The following is an 18,093-nucleotide window of genomic DNA, read 5'->3' as shown; positions in this document are numbered from 1 at the left end:
GAATGTCAAACGGTTCAAGGCAAGGCTAGTGGCAAAAGGGTATACACAGAGAGAAGGCATTGATTATAAGCAAACCTTCTCTCCTGTGTCAACCAAGGATTCTTTTAGAATCATAATGGCATTAGTAGCTCATTACGACCTAGAACTACACCAAATGGATGTTAAAACGGCATTTCTAAATGGTGACTTAAAAGAAAACGTTTACATGGCTCAGCCAGAAGGCTTTGTTGTGGAAGGGAAGGAACATTTAGCATGTGGTCTAAAGAAATCAATTTATGGCTTGAAGCAAGCTTCAAGAGAGTGGTACCTCAAGTTTGATAATATTATCAAAACTTTTGGTTTCACCGAAAATGTTGTGGACAACTGCATATACGTTAAGTTTAAAGGCAGTAGGTTCACATTTTTAGTCCTATACGTTGATGACATATTATTGGCATGTAGCGATAAGGATATGCTGCATGAGACCAAGAATTTTCTGTCATCCAGTTTCGATATGAAAGATCTTGGTGAAGCCTCGTATGTCCTCGGCATCGAGATTCATCGAGATAGGTCTAGAGGAACGTTAGGACTATCTCAAAAGGCATACTTTGAGAGAGTACTGAAAAAAATTCAATATGCATAAGTGCTCACCCACCTGCTTCTATAGTTAAGGGCGATAAGTTTGGGACATTTCAATGTCCGAGGAACCAATGTGAAACTGATCAGATGAAGTCGGTTCCTTATGCTTCAACTGTTGGAAGCATCATGTATGCTCAAGTGTGTACACGCCTAGACTTATATTTTGTAACCGCGGTGCTTGGCAGATACCAATCAAATCCAGGACCGGACCACTGGAAGGCCGCAAAGAAAGTCTTGCGTTATATGCAAGGAACTAAGGATTTCATGCTTACATATAAAAGAACTGATAACCTAGAAATTGTTGGTTATTCAGACTCTGATTTTGCCGGGTGTGTGGATAGTATGAGATCCACGTCAGGTTATATATTCACACTCGCGGGAGGAGCTATATCGTGGAAAAGCTCCAAACAAACGTTGACTGCTGGATCTACGATGCAAGCAGAATTTGTGGCATGTTATGAGGCCACCGGGTAGGCTGTATGGCTAAAGAATTTTATTCCCGGACTTAAAGTGGTTGACAGCATATCTAAATCAATTTTATTGTACTGCGATAATGAACCAGCAGTTTTCTATACGAGTAACAACAAGTCAAGTAATGTTGCCAAACACATTGACATAAAGTATCGTGTTGTGAAAGATAGAATCCAGGATCAAACAGTTGATGTTAAACATATAAGGACGAAGCATATGCTTGCGGATCCGCTAACAAAAGGCTTACCACCCAGTATTTTTCGTGAGTATGTTGCCGGCATGGGACTACTAGAAGCCTGATTATTCTGGAATAAGAGGACCATTAAAATAAACCACTCCCCAATTAGCAAAATGTTTTCCATTTCGAAATAGGCGAGTGTGCTATAAGTGTTGAGGTTCTATGGCGTTTCGAGCTGTTGTAACAACACCTCACTTTGGTACATCATTTCTATGTAGAATGGACGAATGAAGTTAAGCCTAACGATCAAGGGGGAGAATGTTGGTTTTTATCTGACGGCTTAAACAAGCCAGATTAGATCTATTAGTCTAACAGAAAAAAATGAAGGGATAACGATAAGTGAAGGGGTCCACGTACCAACGTACGTGAATCTCGATCAGAACTAATGCGCCCTGATGGGGGGCGCCCAAAAACCAACTCAGGTTTTGGGTCCCCTATCGCCAGCGCCATATAAAAGGATACGGGATAGAGCTGGCCACCTACGCGAACACAATTCACGTACGGTTTTTCTCTCCTCCCGATATTCTCACCCCATCCGATCAGGGAGAGCGCTGCAGCGACGGGAAGACCTAAGCCAGCCGCCGCCGTCCCCGGCCAATCCCCGTGGCGTCCTGAAGGAATCAGGACGTCGAGGAGAACCTCTGCTTCGACTACATCACCCCTGCATCACGCCTGCACCGAGCAGGCGATCATGTCCACTCCCGTGACATGTAAAGAAACTCTAAACTCTTCTTTGTTCATGTTCTGAGGTGATCTAGATGCAATTAAATTCTGCTAATGGCATCTCATAGATGCATAATTACTCCAATGGCAAGTATTGTTGGACTTATATGGCACGGTTTTTAAAGCACCTCTGGCCATGGCTCGCTGGAAATCGGTGGCTTCCAGCGAGCCAGGCACGAGCGATGCGAGGCCGCGCATGTTGGTGGCTCGCTAGGAACAGGTCACCAGCTAATCACCTTCTTATCCATCTGCATAGGGCGTTCTCGCTGTAGCCGCACGTGGCCGGCGCCTTCTTCGCGGTCGCTGCGTGCGCCGTGGCGCTCGCTGTCGTGCTGGCTGTGGCGTGCACGCGCCCGCAAGATCTCGTCCGGCCTCAACCTGGGCTGCCTCGAGCTGTTCATGCCGGTATTGGCGTTCGTGGACGCGTTTGACACGACGTCCATGCTCTCTGCGAGGCTTGTGACCGCGCCATTGCAGATCACATGGCACGTGAAGCGGTTCTTCAACAATGGGGACGAGAGGAAGCTTCGGGAATCCATGCGCCTCGTCAACGGGTTCGCCGCGGAGGTCACCAGGCAATGACACAAGCTCGGCGGCACCTTCGGCAGTGACCTCCTATCGCGGTTCATGGGCTCTAGGCCCCCGTGCTTGCCGTGCTTGGGGATCAGAAACGCGTCATAGGATCACACAAAAAATCATGATCTTTGCCAAGGCATCTATGTTCCAAAAATGAGCAGGACACCGGGCAATTGCAAACCTAGTTTGCAACATTCCAAATGCCCTATCAATGTCCTTCCCTGCTACTTCTTACATCTTTGCAAAAATGATAATGTTTGGGCATCAGAAATTTTCTTCATAAATGTGACCAAGATGGATAGATGTCATCGGCTAGATAGTATCCTTGGCCAAATTCATAGCCATTCACCTTGTAGTTGTATCCTGGAGTAGTACCAGATGTTGCCTAACAAATATAAGAGATATTTGCAAGCATTGATGTCATTATGAGATTCAAGCAAGCCAAAGTAGCAATGCAAATCCACGAATCCTCGGAGGAAACAGCTTACAAGATAATAGTTAAATCATGTAAACACGATGAATTGCCCGTGTCATGCTACTAGGCAATTATTCCAGCTCCAATGCATAGTCAATGCTCCCAAGCATCCAAGGTAAACCTCTTACTTCACCCATTAATTGCTAAAAGCCTCTTTCGTCGGCATTGGGTGCTCACAAATACTGAGCTCCATGAACCCTAAGGCTAGTCATAGTGGGAGTAACTTAGGTAGTAACATAGCGCATTTCAAGAAAATTTTGCTTACGTGGCAAGTAGTTAATGAGAGGTGGTAACATAATATGTTACTGTAACATAGCGTTTCCCGAGACAAGATGAGTCTACAAGTTAATAAATGAAGCCATTCATGATACTACTATTATGTTACTTTGCATTATGAAGGTAGTAAATTAGACTAGTGTCATGCTACTCCCCACTATGACCAGCCTAACCGCAGCATCGATGAACACTTTTGTGCACTTTATGGTTGTATCTTTCGAAGATATCCATGTGTCATATCTGTAGGAGTGCCATATGCAATCATCCGAAGTGCCACGACCGCCTTCTGGAAAAAAAACCAGCAGACAGACGTCATCCTTCCGTTGCTTGAAGAACGGTTCATTAGATTCCATGTTATTGACAATTCGATAAAATAGCCGTTTGGACATGTCGAAGCGTCGCTGCTAATCCCCAAGTACAGAAATTTAACAATCAAATGTGAGCTCATTATATAACAACTGAATGCTAGCTCATTATATATTCCCCATCGAAACAAAGTTGTGAAACACCATTTATTACACACACACATGTAAGGAAACATTTGTGTCAAACAGTCTGTTGAGACGACATTATATGGGCAAAAAATTAAACACGAGTACTGTTACAATTTGTACATTTAATAATTGAATCCAATATAAACATGCCCGGTTGAATGATGCACTTCGGATCAAGCAATCAATAGTTGGCCGTGGAGCACTTGAGCCTCACCTCCACGGGCATTCCCATGGGCGGAGGTACGTTTCCCATCTTCACCATGGTCTTGGCAAAGTCCCTCGCGAACGCCTCACCGTCGGCGCTGTACATCTCCACGAGATTGTCCTGCGGACCTCCACCACCGTAGAGAGTCTGGTAGGAGGTGAGGAGACCGCGCCGCGCGATAAGGTTGCGGTAGTAAGGGCATCCACAGTGCTTAGAGGCTGGCTTGCCTCTAAGCTGGGCCCCATGTCCTGTAGTAAAACTTGGCTCAAAAGTGCGTAGTGTGTAGCACATATTCTCAGCCTCTAAGATGTTCCCACATAGAGTAAAATATTTGATTCTTCAACCGGTTGTGTCTCATCTCTTTGCATGGCCATCACTCTTTCTATCCATGACATGCGGGGTTAGCTGATTATTTTAGTCCAAAGCAAGAACTAGAGGCAGCCTCCAAGCTTGACGTCGATGCCAAGGATTTTGGCTTAGAGGCGCATGCCCACAGTGTATAGCGCCTGCCTCTAAAGGCTTAGAGGCTGCCTTAGAGGCAACAAAACACAACATTGTGGATGCTCTAAGCGTTGTCGAACCTCATTGGAGTCTGCATGTCAAACGGCGCCTTACCAGAAGGACCCTGGCACGACTGCTGCATGGTCTGTGCAAAGTATGGGTCGATCTCCTCATCGCGGTCGGCGCCGTAGACGCGGTCGCTGTAGTGCATGCAGTCGGCCATCCCGACGGTGTTGGCACCGGAGAGCGCGGTCATGTCACGCGCGTCGAGGTTGAGCCTTGAAAACATGGCGACGAGCTCGCCGAGGTTGTCGTGCGGGCTTGGGAGGCCCTTCTTGGTGGACTCCGGGTTGGCGGCGAAGCGTGAGTCTTTGCGGCTGAGGGGCACACTCCAGGTGGGACCTCCGAGCAGGGCGACGGCGTCGCGGGACGCCAGGGCGATAACATCAGCGCAGGAGACGGTTGCCGGGCAGTCGTGCTCGAGCGCGGACTTGATGTCGTCGATGACGGTATAGCCGGTGAGGGAGGCGTTCGGCTTCACATCCTTCTCGCTGGGGGAGAAGGGAGTTGCGTCCAGGAGAACAGAAGCATCACATCCCTGTCACGCCATATGCCCATATATGGATCGTAGCATTAGCAAATGGAACCATAGTGTAGGTAAGAATATACATAGCAGAAGTAGAGATGCTTATATACGTTGATGAAGCAGTCGTGGAAGAAGAGGCGGAGGACGGCGGGCGCCATCCTTGGCTGGGCGGCGACGCTGCTCGCCATCACTGACCGCACGACGTGCTGCACGTTGGGGCACGTCTTCTCATAGTAACTCGCGGAGAGCTCGTCGCCATTGGCGGTGGCAGCCAGAGTGATGAAGAGGAGCAGCGCAAGCGTAACCCAAGAAGCGCTCCCGTAGGACGCCATGCCTATAGGTTGGCTGGTGTTGAGAGCGATCGGTGCACAGCGCAGCAGAAGCAAGCAAGAAGAGAGTGTGGAGAAGATGAATGGAAGCATATGCTTATATAGACTTCGACTTGTGTCGCCTTCTTCCTGCGCGCGCACGGTTGCATCCATGCTTCTAATTTACCCGCGTATGCATGTGCGAACGCTCTGCAATGTTAATTAGCTCGAGTGACAAGGTCTCCGGTCTGTCTGCCTCCTCGTGCATCTTGGAGAGGTCAGGAGGACCGGAAGAAGAGAAAAGAAAAGCCAAGGGAATTGACAGGCTAACTAATACACCTACCTAACTTGAATTTACACAAAATTATGATGCTCCCGTCGACATGGTTGCTTTGCTTGCTTGGATGGTGCCGGATCCAATCGCTCACTGGAATGAAAGGGTACGGTGTTAGGAAACGGGCTGGGACAAACCGTTGAAATGCTATGGAATCGCAAACACCCTTGTTGTCCACTTGGACGAATTAGTAGTCGATTTTTGCACGGTTTGATAAAAAACATCATTTAAAGTTTTAAACACACCCTTACTGGAACTGGAAAGCCCGAGAACCAAAGAATTTGCAAAACTGATCGTCTTGAGTAGTACGGAGTATTTCTTTGCGCTGATTCAGAATTTGAGTTCAGCTACAGAAAAGAACTACACGTCCATACCATATTTGTTGAAAACACTGTTTGACTTTGTCATAATTCCATTTTATGTCTAACTTATGGTTTCATATGCATGCATGACCCTCAAGTCTCAACTTAGCGTGTTGACGGCATCGGTTGGAGCAGATTCATGCACTTCATAATCAAATTATCGTCATTGATGGCTCTAGCGATAATACTATATATAGTAATGTACAGGGTCAGGTTTGTCATACAGCACTACTGGAATCTGATTTTCTGCTGAGTTAGTTTTATCGGCAACTCAGCAAAGTTTGCATCTGCTGAGTTTGATTCAAAATTGGATTTGGCAGTGATAAGAAACCTGACAAACTTCACATTTTCTGCTAGTTCCAACGAAAAAGGACTCGGCAAACACAATAAACTTGGAAGAATCTCAAGTTCGCCAAGTTGCCGACAGAAACAACCCAACAAAGTCTGGCAGGTGGGCCCCACGGTTAAGCAGACAACGGAGCCGTAACCTGAGTCTATATTTGCCGAGTTTCAGCTAACGGAAACCCTGAAGAATTGTTATTCTTCACCCCCTCTATTTTTATATCACTGCATCATATTTTTTACGCCTCGTAATTTTTTTTAATGTCAGAAGTCAAATGAGAATGCAAGAAACATATATCAGTCATAGAAAATATTTTACGTTATGTAAGAATACAAACATAAAATTATAGCATGAAATTTACATAAAAATCTAACTTTATTGTATTATGACTTTTATTTTTGTTTTCTTATGACAAATTTTGCACAATGAATCAATACGAACATAACTGTTTGTATACCAAATATAAATTCTTGATGAAATGATGTAAGAAACCTTAGATGCAAAATAATTTATGCTGCACCCTGGGCGATGAATAGCATTGCTAAATGTACTTATTGATATATTGTAACTAGTTAGGTTGGTTGCACATTTCCACGCACGCCACCTATGCATTATAACAAACTTGAATAGTTTTAACACAAAAAATGATAATCCAAAATGCCGAATGTAATACATATGTGTTTCATCTGTCGCAACGTAGTAGAGGTCAAATTACATTTTTACATCTGGACGTAGTTGCCATATCCGCAGGCTCGAAACGCATTTGGAGCACACCATAAATTTCAAAAGGTTGTGTAGGCGGCGTTATAAACGGAGTCACCAAAACAGCAGGCTCCATTATTTTATTCATGTTTTTTCTATCTAGTCTACTAGTTCAATTTGGCATCGACATTAAACAATTCAGCAATATTATTATAAACCACTTATCTAAATACATAAATAATCAGAATGCAACAAACATTCCAATGAATCAAATTGTCCAAATAAACAACAACGAATTAAAGACATGTAAACACACTATCGCCCATGCAGCTATCATTGATGCTCAAAGATCTTCACGCAACTAATCATGGGAGGCCCGGTCTTCGTTCTTCTGTCACACCTCGAAGCATGTTTGAATGTGTATTGTGTGTCTATGAGGCTTGATAGGTATGCTAACATTGTCATATTCTCTGGCCATCTGTTTATCTCTGTCATCTGCAATGACCATGTCATGTAGGACGATACAAAAAGTCATGATCTTTGCCAATGTATCTTTGTCCGAGGAATGACCAGGACACTAGACAATTGCAAATCTAGCTTGCAACATTCCAAATGCCCCCTTGCTGCTTCTTACATCTTTGAAAAATATTTATGTTTGGGGATTTGTCTTCATAAATATTGATTAGGTGGATGGATACCATTGGTTAGATAGTATCCTTGGTCATAATCATGGGCATTCACCTTATACTTGTATCCTGGAGTAGTGCCACATGCTATCCTAATAAACAAATGATATCTCTTTTGTTTAGAGAAAAGGCTCAAGCCGAGCCCTACTTTGAAAACCATCAACCAGCCAGGAGTACAAATGTCACAAGAATACAAATAAGTCACAAAAAACAAGAAAAAAGCAGCAGAACACAAGGCTAAACATGACTGTTTAAAGGCAATGGTAGCTGCAAGGACAAACTAGCACCGCCGAGGATATCTCCCTACACTACGACCTACACAGGAGGGAAAGCTAAAGTTTTGAGGGAATGTAGCCCCAAGGATGCATTGTTCCCTTGTCCGACCTCGAGAGAACAACATAGCTTGAAACTATGTGTCTTTGCCGTTGCAGAGGGCCACAACCCTCTCGTCCTGGCTCAAAGAATGCCGCACCATCGACAGGCAAAGCCAATCACCCTAGATCCCACATGTACCAGGAAACCAGGGCTGCCAAGGAGAGGAGCAAACTCATACCAGCAAGCTCACTAACACTGCCATTGGCTCAACCACAATGCAGATCGAAAGTAGCTAGACATAGGAACAAGTTAACAAGATACAACCCACATAGAAGACATCACCAACGCTGGGCATGAGCAAAATTCGTTGGAGCACAAGGCTCACACCAAATAGATTACCACCACTGCCTTAGAGGGAACCTCGACCCCCTCTCAGCCAGGCTCAAGGGTGTGGACCACCAGCGGCACCACCAGCGCCCCTTTGCTACTACATCCGGAGAGTGCTGAAGAATAGGAAACAAAGATGCCAATCGTTGACACCAGAGCCATCATTGCTCACCAAACTCAACTACTATCCTGGCTGGGACGACGTCTCCAAGAAGGAACACGACACCGCAGCGCCGCCGCCCCCCAAGAGAGGGGACCAAGGTTTTCAACACTAAGCAGAGGGAAGCTTGAAGGCAAGGGAAACCTCACTGAAGCCTCCATGGAGGATCAATGCTAAAGGCATCGACATCAGTGTGACTGCCATGCCGACCAAGGAATAACTTCGGTTCTCACTCACACCCATGAGCTCCACCCCATCTGAGCCCAAGGCCATCCATGGAAGACTGCCGACCACTAGAAACAGAGGGGAGCGAGCAGATCTAGTGATCTAAAACGGATGTTCTTGGGCACTGACAAAGCCCGCGGAAGACTCCCGCGCCGCCCTGCTACCCGCATAGCCATGGGAGACGGCCAACCAGCACCCACTAGTAAGGCATTGATGTCAGATATGGCCATGGCCATGCCGAGCACACCAACGGGGACGTCGCCCCGACGACCGAGGTCCTCCACATGACTGGAGCGGCTATATCCCCGCTGCCACCTTCATAGGTGTCACACGCCTGAGTCGGGGAGCACCTCGGATGGCGGCGGAGGGCAGGGAGGAGGGAGAAGGGGGTGGCGGTGCTAGGGTTGGGTACCCCTGAGTAGCCTTAGAGAGAAGATGCGAGATTCACATGGCGGGGTTTGAATGTTTAGAACATACGAGATCTCTGCAAGGCATTGATGTCATTGTGGGATTCACGCAATGCCAAATCCATAAATCCTCAAAGGACCGCTTACAAGATAATAGTTGGATCATGGTAATGCCGGGTGAATTGGTCGTGCCATGCCACTGGGCAATTATTCTATTTGCAATGCATACAATCAATGCTTCCAAGGGTCATCCTCTTACTTCACTAATTGCTAAAAGCCTATGTCATCGGCATTGGTGCTCAGAAATACTGAGCTCCGTGAACCCTAACCACAACATCGGTGAACATTTTTTGGCATTTTATGGTTGTATCTTCGGCCATTCGAAGATACCCATCTGCAATATTTGCACGAGTGCCATATGCAATCACCCTAAGTATGGTCACAGTTACCTTCCGGAAAAAAAAAGTAGCACGCCGGTGATCCTCCAGCTAAAAGAATGGTTCATTAGATTTGTTCCATGTTATTGGCAATTTACAGAATAGCCATTTGGACATTCAGAGGCATCGCTGATAATCCCCAAGTGTAGAGAACATAACAGTCAAATGCGAGCTCATTATATATTTCGTGTTGAAACAAACTTGAGAAAAACCATTTATTACACACACGTATGCGAACATTTGTGTCAAACATTCCGTTGAGATAATATTATACGGGCAAAAAATTGAACACGAGAACTGTTACAATTTGTACATTTAAAAATTGTATCCCATACGGTTAGGCCGGGTTGCATGAAGGCAGTCAATAGTTGGCCAAGGAGCACTTGAGCCTCACCTCCACGGGCATTCCCATGGGTGGAGGTACGTTCCCCATCTTCACCATGGCCTTGGCGAAGTCCCTAGCGAACGCCTCATCGTCGGCACTGTACATCTCCACGAGATTGTCCTGCAGACCTCCACCTCCGTAGGGAGTCTGGTCGGAGGTGAGGAGACCGCGACGCGTGATAAGGTTTTTATAGTAAGCATTATCGAACCTCATCGAAGTCTGCACGTCAAACGGCGCCTTACCAGAAGGATCCTGGCACGTCTGCTGCATGGTTTGTGCGAAGGATGGGTCAATCTCCTCATCGCGTACGGTGCCGTAGACGCGGTCGCCGTAGTGCATGCAGTTGGCCATCCCGACGGTGTGGGCACCGGAGAGCGCGGTCATGTCACGGGCGTCAGGTTGAGCTTTGAAAACATGGTGACGAGCTCGGCGAGGTTGTCGTGCGGGCTGGGGAGGCCATTCTCGGTGGATTCCGGGTTGGCGGCGAAGCGCGAGTCCTTGCGGCCGAGGTGGACGCTCCATGTGGGACCTCCGAGGAGGACGACAGCGTCGTGGGACGCCAGGGCGATAACATCAGCGCAGGAGACGGTTGCCGGGCAGTCGTGCTCGAGCGCAGACTTGATGTCGTCGATGACGGTGTAGCCGGTGAGGGAGGCGTTCGGTTCTACATCCTTCTCGCTGGGGGAAAAGGGAGTTGCGTCCAAGAGAACAGAAACATCGCATCCCTGTCACGCGCCATATATGGATCGTAGCATTAGCAAATGGAACCATAGTGTAGGTAAGAATATACGTGGAAGTAGTAGAGATGCGTATATACGTTGATGAAGCAGTCGTGGAAGAAAGGCGGAGGACGGCGGGTGCCATCCTCGGCTGCGCGGCGACGCTGCTCGCCATCACTGACCGCACGACGCGCTGCACGTTGGGGCACGTCTTCTCGTAGTAACCCGGGGAGAGCTCGTCGCCATTGGCGGTGGCAGCCAGAGCAACGAACGATAGGAGCAGCCCAAGTGCAACCCAAGAATGCCCCCTGGAGGACGCCATGCCTATTGACTGGTGCGTGTTGATTAGAAGGATCAAGCAGGGAGGGGAGAGTGAGATGCTTAGCTTAGGAATTAGCTAAGTTGCAGTACACGAGTGTGTGGAATCTAACATTCTTAAGAAATTGCTCCCCACTTCTACCTATTCTTTCAACATGCACACTGTCCACATCAGCTTTGTGCCACATCATCAATCAGTTTGTAAAATCAGCCAATCAGCCTTATTCCTCCTACGGTCAGCGATCGACTTTGTGCAAAGCAATCACATTAGCGTTCAGTTACCACCAAGAGAAGGACCCACCGTAGGCTGACCACGGGCTCCCTCATAAGGCCGACCCTCACAACTTCTCGGTGGCTCAGATCTACAGCCGAAGAGTTGACCTCTGCCGTGCTCCACACCTCTCCCGATGGGTCTTCCTTCCTTGTCTTCTTTTTTAGAACGAAGATGCTAGACGCGTCCGGCTTTAAATTAATAAAGCCCACAACTAGGCAGCGTATCAGACATAGACTCGAAACATACGGACGAGCACGGAGACTCAAGGCCGGCACCAGCACAAAGTTCACGACAGTTTAGGACCGGACCAAACGAAGTTCGCAGCGAAACGATTACATGGCTCGAAGCCAGAGCTTAGAGCATGCAGGCTCGCTCGATCGCGGGGCAAAAGGGCCACTATCCAGGCGGGGAAGTGGTGAGAGGCTCCCTAGCCACTTCCTTGTCTTCCCACCTCCCAATAACTCCATCTATTGATTTTCCAACGTTTCTGTCATCCTATCGTCTCTCCAATTAATTTCCCCACGACTGGTTTCCCATTACTTTCTACAAATGATTTTCATCTTCGCTAAGATAGGGGAACCGGCACCTCGTGAGCGAGGTCATCGGCGCCATCGAGGGAAAGGTGATCCCGGACGACACCATGGTGTGCGCCCGCGGGATTAGCGGCTACGACTCCTACTCGGGGGGCTCAACGACTAGAGGTACCGCCCCTGCCGGCTGCGGCACCGCCGGGAGTCCCGCGGGTCGTCGATGGGGGCCGTCGTCGCTGCCGCCGCGGGGGCTCTGATCGTGCTCAAACTATTTTGATGAAGCCCGTCAACGTTGCTAGCTTCTGGCCAGACCGATGGATTGGCGGCGACGGTGCTGCGGAACACTTAGCTATACCTGCGGATGAATATGGCGCTAGCCATCCTGTGCAGGTTCTAGCTCGTGAAGGGCCACGCCATAAAGTACCACATGATGACTAATTGATCTAATCAATTGTGCACAATCTGAAGCGCAAGTTGCAGATTGGCTACTGGCTATTCCATTTTTCTCTAGCATATTCTGTCAATCGTGTAACTTAAGGTAACTCCAGTCCCTCAGTTTTGTTACCAGGATTACACTGATTTTCCTGAAGACATGTGAAAATAGCTTGCAATATCCTTTGATGGTAGGCTCCCATAATCTTCTTTGTCGTTCATCACATTATCTATTGTGATTACTAATGTATTCTGCATGTATCTCTACATAAGTAAAATAGTGTTTGCAGGTTACTTTTGTTATTAATTTCTTCTTAATGATGGCAATTCTAACCTGCTAGCCACGTTATGGTGATACAAATCTCCTTTGATGCATGGTATGGCTTCCGCACACCTCCTCTGTCGTTCAACACGTAATCTGCTATCGTGTGAAATTAGCTTGCACAAATCTCCTTTCATGGTATGGCTTCCATAATCTTATTTGCCGTTCAACAAATCATTTATTTGTGATTACTGATGTATGCTGGATGTATCTCTAAATAATCAAAATATCATGTGTTCGCAGGTTACTTTTTTGGGGGTCAAAATTCCTCTCAATGATGGGCAATTCTAACGTGCTAGACACATAATACATTTTTATTTTTCAAGCGAGTTGTGCATGAATGGTTTTACTTCAGCAGGGAGACAACATGCTTAACAGGCGTTTCAAATTATTTATTTTTCTTTGTCTAATATATTCAATTTTTCGGCCATCATTTTCGCAGCAACACGCGGGATATCATCTAGTATGAATGGAAGCACGTACTTATATAGAGTTCGATTAGTGCTGCCTTCTCCCTGCGCGTGTAAAGCTGCATGCTTTTAGGCGGGTGCGCACGGCGACGCCCTGCAATATTGTAGCTCCACTGGCAAGCTGCAGCCTCGTGCTTCTTGGCCGGAAGGCTGACGAGGTCAGGACCGGATCGAAGAAGAGAAAACAAAAGCGCAGGGAATTGACAGGCTAACTAATGCACAAACCTAGCTTGAATTGCACAAAATTAAGGATGTGTCGACATGGTTGCTTGCTTGGTTGGTGCAATTCTCCAGGCCGAGAATCTTAATTGATCCGTTGAATTGCAAACACAAAGGGTGTTAGAGAACGGGCTGGCACAAAGCGTTGAATCGCAAACATGTATGTTGTCCACTTAGGCTGTTTGCCTAGTTCAAAAGATGAGCAGTCGACTTTTGCACGGTCTGAGAAAACACGCTCTAAACACCGCTTTCTGGTTGTATGCACACCTTTCCTGCTGAGTAAATAAGCAATCTTTCGATTAACTTAATCCACGAGTAAATCACTAGCATGACATTGACACAAATAAACGCATACTGATATTCAGTCAAGCAAGCACATACTACACTAATTACAGAAAGATCTACGTATAACGCTAGCATGGCTAATACAGAAAACAGTAGGTGCGGGATAAACGAGTTATACCCTCCAGTAGGCTAGGCAGAAGCCGCGGCGGCGGTCACAGCAGCAGCGGCATCCTTGGGGGCCTTCTTGTCGGCTTCAACTTTCTCGGCGGCGGCATGTTCGGCGTCGGTGGACATGATGATGATGAGGACGAAGCTGACGTAGAAGAAGTAGACGAACAACGAGCAGTCGCTTTGTCAAAAACATATTCGCCCCTCTCCCATCTGCTCTCCCGTCGACCGTGTACGCGGCGGACGGGATGGAGTCACCGGCGGTGGACGTGCGACAGATATGATCTGTTCGTGGCGGTTAGGGTTAGGAGATACAACGCACTTATATAAACGCAGCCGCGTGGAGAGACGTGGGCTCGTCCCACGTCCATGACAGCTCACGATCCGACGTATCAGATCGTGGCCCAGCTGTGTCAGAAACTACCGTAGTACAAATCAGGTATACAAACGGGGACAACAAAAACGAAACGAAGGGAGTATTTTGTTTGACTTCTTCACATTCCATTTTATTTCTAGTTCATTCTTTCGTATGCATGCATGACTCTCAACATTAGCGTTGAGTGCAATGACTAGGAGCAGATTCGTGCACTTAATTAACCATGTTGATGTGTATGTCATCGTTGATGGCCCTGCTAATAAGAATGATCTTTAAAAGCTCTGGTTGACTATTGTATTATGATGAAGAAAAGAATGCATGGCCCACGACCAACTTCTCTTCACTTTTGGTGTGTGTGTGCGCGCGCGTGAGCGCTTCTGCCGGCTACCACTCCCACACCGGCGATCTCCCTCCCCTCCTCCGCACGCCCAAACGCACCATGTGTCCGATCAGCCGTGTGGCCCTTTTGGGCTCGCCCGACCTCTTCAGATTCATTCCCCACCCCGTCGCTTGGGATCCATTACCGCTTCCTCAGATATGCGCTAGTGGGGGTGGGGCGAAGTGCTTCTGGCCCTAGTCCAGCTGCGGCACCATCGTTGGCGAAGGTTGGTGAAGAAATATCCACCGTCCTATTTTATGGAGTAATATCCATAGGGAGATAAAACAACGACGGGAGGCAGAAAACTGTTGTCGAAACTGAGATCCAATCTCGGGGAAGGTGCTCTCCACCGTAGCCATGAAAAATACAGGGGAAACAACTATCCATGCCGGGGATAAGGCCAAGGAAGAAAAAGAAGGAGGGGCCTCTCCCCCTGTCCTCCGGCGGCGCCTGAATGACGACGGAGACATCTACGCCACCTCCATCAGCATCACCAACAATTGTATCTTTGTAATCCTCTCATGGTGATGTGTGTAGACTCCTTTGGGGTTTGTAAGTAATAGCTATGTGTCATCTCTTTTTCTCTCTTGTTCATATGATGCCAAACATGATTGTGATATTTCCAAGTGCATAAATATAAGAGAAAAGTATAATTTTCGTTCCTCAACTCTTCGTTGAGTTTAATTTTTGTCCCTCAACTCTAAAACCGGACAGAGTGCACCCCGAACTCTCGAAGCCGGTCATTTTTCGTCCCTGCGACTGAGCCAACCCAGTTCTGACCACGTGTGAATAGTACATCAGATGAACAGTAAATCCAAAAAATAGAAAAAATCAAAAAAATCTGAAATTTTATGACATCGAAGATACTCAGGTGAGCCACGTGCGTGCAAATTTTCGTCATGTTTGGAAGTTCGAGGAGCTCGCAGCAAAAAAAAGTAAATCTACTCTAAAGTGAACAGTAAATTTAAAAAAAATAGCAAAACAAAATCAAAAAATTCTGAAAATTTTTGGTATCGAATAACATCCGAGGAGGTCGTGGCAATAAAAACGAAAATAGCGTACGTGTGCGTGCGGCTTCGGGTGGTTTCCAAACCCTCGGATCTTATTTTACCACGAAAATTTGCACGCACCTTGCCACCCGAGCATCTTCGATACCAAAAAATTTCAAAAAAATTTGACTTGTTTTCTAATTTTTTTGAATTTACTGTTCACTTCAGAGTAGATTACTTTTGCTTTTTTTTTGCTGCGAGCTCCTCGAACTTCCAAACGTGATAAAATTTGCACGCACATGGCGTACCTATGTCATAAAATTTCAGAGTTTTTCGATATCTTTTGCTATTATTCGAATTTACTGTTCATCGGATGTACTGTTCATACATAGTGAAACTCAGTCGCAGGGACGAAAAATGACCGGTTTCGAGAGCTCGGGGTGCACTTTGTCCGGTTTTAAAGTTGGGGGACGAAAACTAAACTCAGCGAAGAGTTGAGGGACGAAAAATATACTTTTCTCTGAATATAACAATAAAATGCAAGCTCATTATATAACAATCGAACATGAGATCATTATATATTTCCCGTTAAAACAAACTTTACAAACACCATTTATTACGCGCGCACACACATGTATTGGAATATTTGTGTCGAACATTCTGTTGAGAGGACATTGTATGGGCAAAAGAATTAAAAATTGAACACGTACTAGTACTGTTACAATTTGTACATTTAACTGAATCCAATATGATCAGGCCGGGTTGCATGATGCACTTGGGATCAAGCAATCAATAGTTGTTTGCCTTGGAGCACTTGAGCCTCACCTCTACGGGCATTCCATGGGGCGGAGGCACGTTTCCATCTTCACCATGGCCTTGGCGAAGTCCCTCGCGAATGCCTCACCGTCCGTGCTGTACATCTCCACGAGATTGTCTTGCAGGCCTCCACCGCCGTAGAGAGTCTGGTCTGAGGAAAGGAGACCGCGCCGCGCGATAAGGTTCTTGTAGTAAGCGTTGTCGAACCTCATCGGCGTCTGCACGTCAAACGGCGCCTTACCAGAAGGACCTTGGCACGTCTGCTGCGTGGTCTGTGCGAAGTATGGGTCGATCTCCTCATTGCGGTCGGTGCCGTAGACGCGGTCCCTGTAGGTATCGCAGCTGGCCATCCCGACGGTGTGGGCACCGGAGAGCGCGGTCATGTCACGAGCGTCAAAGTTGAGCTTTGAAAACATTCTGATGAGCTCGCCGAGGTCGTCGTGCGGGCTGGGGAGGCCGTTCTTGGTGGATACCGGGTCGGCGGCGAAGCGCGAGTCCTTGCGGCCGAGGGGCACGCTCCAGGTGGGACCTCCGAGCAGGGCGACAGCGTCGCGGGACGCGAGGGCGATGACGTCGGCGCAGGAGACGGTGGCCGGGCAGTCGTGCTCCAGTGCGGACTTGATGTCGTCGATGACGGCGTAGCCGGTGAGGGAGACGTTCGGCTCCACATCCTTCTCGCTGGGGGAGAAGGGAGTTGCGTCCAGGAGAACCGAAGCATCACATCCCTGTCACGCCATATTTGTAAACCATAGCATTAGCAAATGAAAGTGAAACCATAGCATTAGTAGGTAAAGAATATATGCAGAAGTAGTATAGAGAATAGAGGTGATATACGTTGATGAAGCAGTCGTGAAAGAAGAGGCGGAGGACGGCGGGCGCCATCCTCGGCTGGGCGGCGACGCTGCTCGCCATCACTGAGCGCACCACGTGCTGCACGTTGGGGCACGTCTTCTCGTAGTAACCCGGGGAGAGCTCGTTGCCATTGGCGGTGGTAGCGAGAGCAACCAAGAGGAGCAGCGCAAGTGCAACCCAAGAAGGGACGATGGAGGACGCCATGCCTGTAGGCCGACTGATGATGAGAGCGATTGCTGCACGGTGCAGAAGAATCAAGCAAGGAGAGAGTGAGATGCTTATGGCTTACTATCAGCTAGTTGCAGTGGATTATCGAGTGGGGAAACATATGCTTATATAGAGTTCGGTTTGTGCTGCCGTCTTCCTCGCTCGTGCGAATGTGCGAACGCTCTGCTCGACTGACAAGGTCTCTGGTCTGTCTGCCGCCTCGTGCATCTTGGCCGGAACCTTGACGAGGTCACGGCAGGAAGAAGAGAAAACAAAAGCGCTGGGAATTGACAGGCTAACTAATACACGCACCTAGCTTGAATTACATAACGTAATCCCGTCGACACGGTTGCTTGCTTGGATGGTGCAATTGTCCACGCCGAGAATCCAATCATTTCGCTGGAACCAAAGGGTGTTGGCCGCTGGGGCAAACCGTTGAAATGCTGTAGAAACACAAAGATGCATGTTGTCCACTTGGGCTGTTTTGGCTAGTTCAAAAGGCGAGTAGTACGACTTAGCAGAC

The 18,093-nt window shown here is 47.5% G+C and overlaps 1 protein-coding gene and 2 pseudogenes across 1 annotated transcript; all 3 read right to left on the bottom strand.

Moving 5' to 3' along the window:
* Nucleotides 1-3,882: 3,882 nt before the first annotated feature.
* LOC119340571 (peroxidase P7-like) lies at nucleotides 3,883-5,659 on the bottom strand. The gene is made up of 3 exons (XM_037612498.1): nucleotides 5,274-5,659; nucleotides 4,647-5,175; nucleotides 3,883-4,273 (listed from the first exon to the last, which is right to left on the bottom strand). Exons 1-3 carry the CDS (start codon nucleotides 5,643-5,645, stop codon nucleotides 4,053-4,055), a joined length of 1,122 nt encoding a protein of 373 aa, XP_037468395.1. The 5' UTR covers nucleotides 5,646-5,659; the 3' UTR covers nucleotides 3,883-4,052.
* Nucleotides 5,660-10,190: 4,531 nt separating this feature from the next.
* LOC119336092 lies at nucleotides 10,191-11,255 on the bottom strand (annotated as a pseudogene).
* A 5,009-nt stretch (nucleotides 11,256-16,264) lies between these two features.
* On the bottom strand, nucleotides 16,265-17,679 carry LOC119335853 (annotated as a pseudogene).
* Between the last annotated feature and the right edge of the window lie 414 nt (nucleotides 17,680-18,093).

This window comes from Triticum dicoccoides, chromosome 7B (assembly GCF_002162155.2).
Source record: "Triticum dicoccoides isolate Atlit2015 ecotype Zavitan chromosome 7B, WEW_v2.0, whole genome shotgun sequence".
Classification (NCBI taxonomy): Eukaryota; Viridiplantae; Streptophyta; class Magnoliopsida; order Poales; family Poaceae; genus Triticum; species Triticum dicoccoides.
Note: the sequence above shows the minus strand (reverse complement) of the source record. Positions and strands in the feature narration are given on the sequence as shown.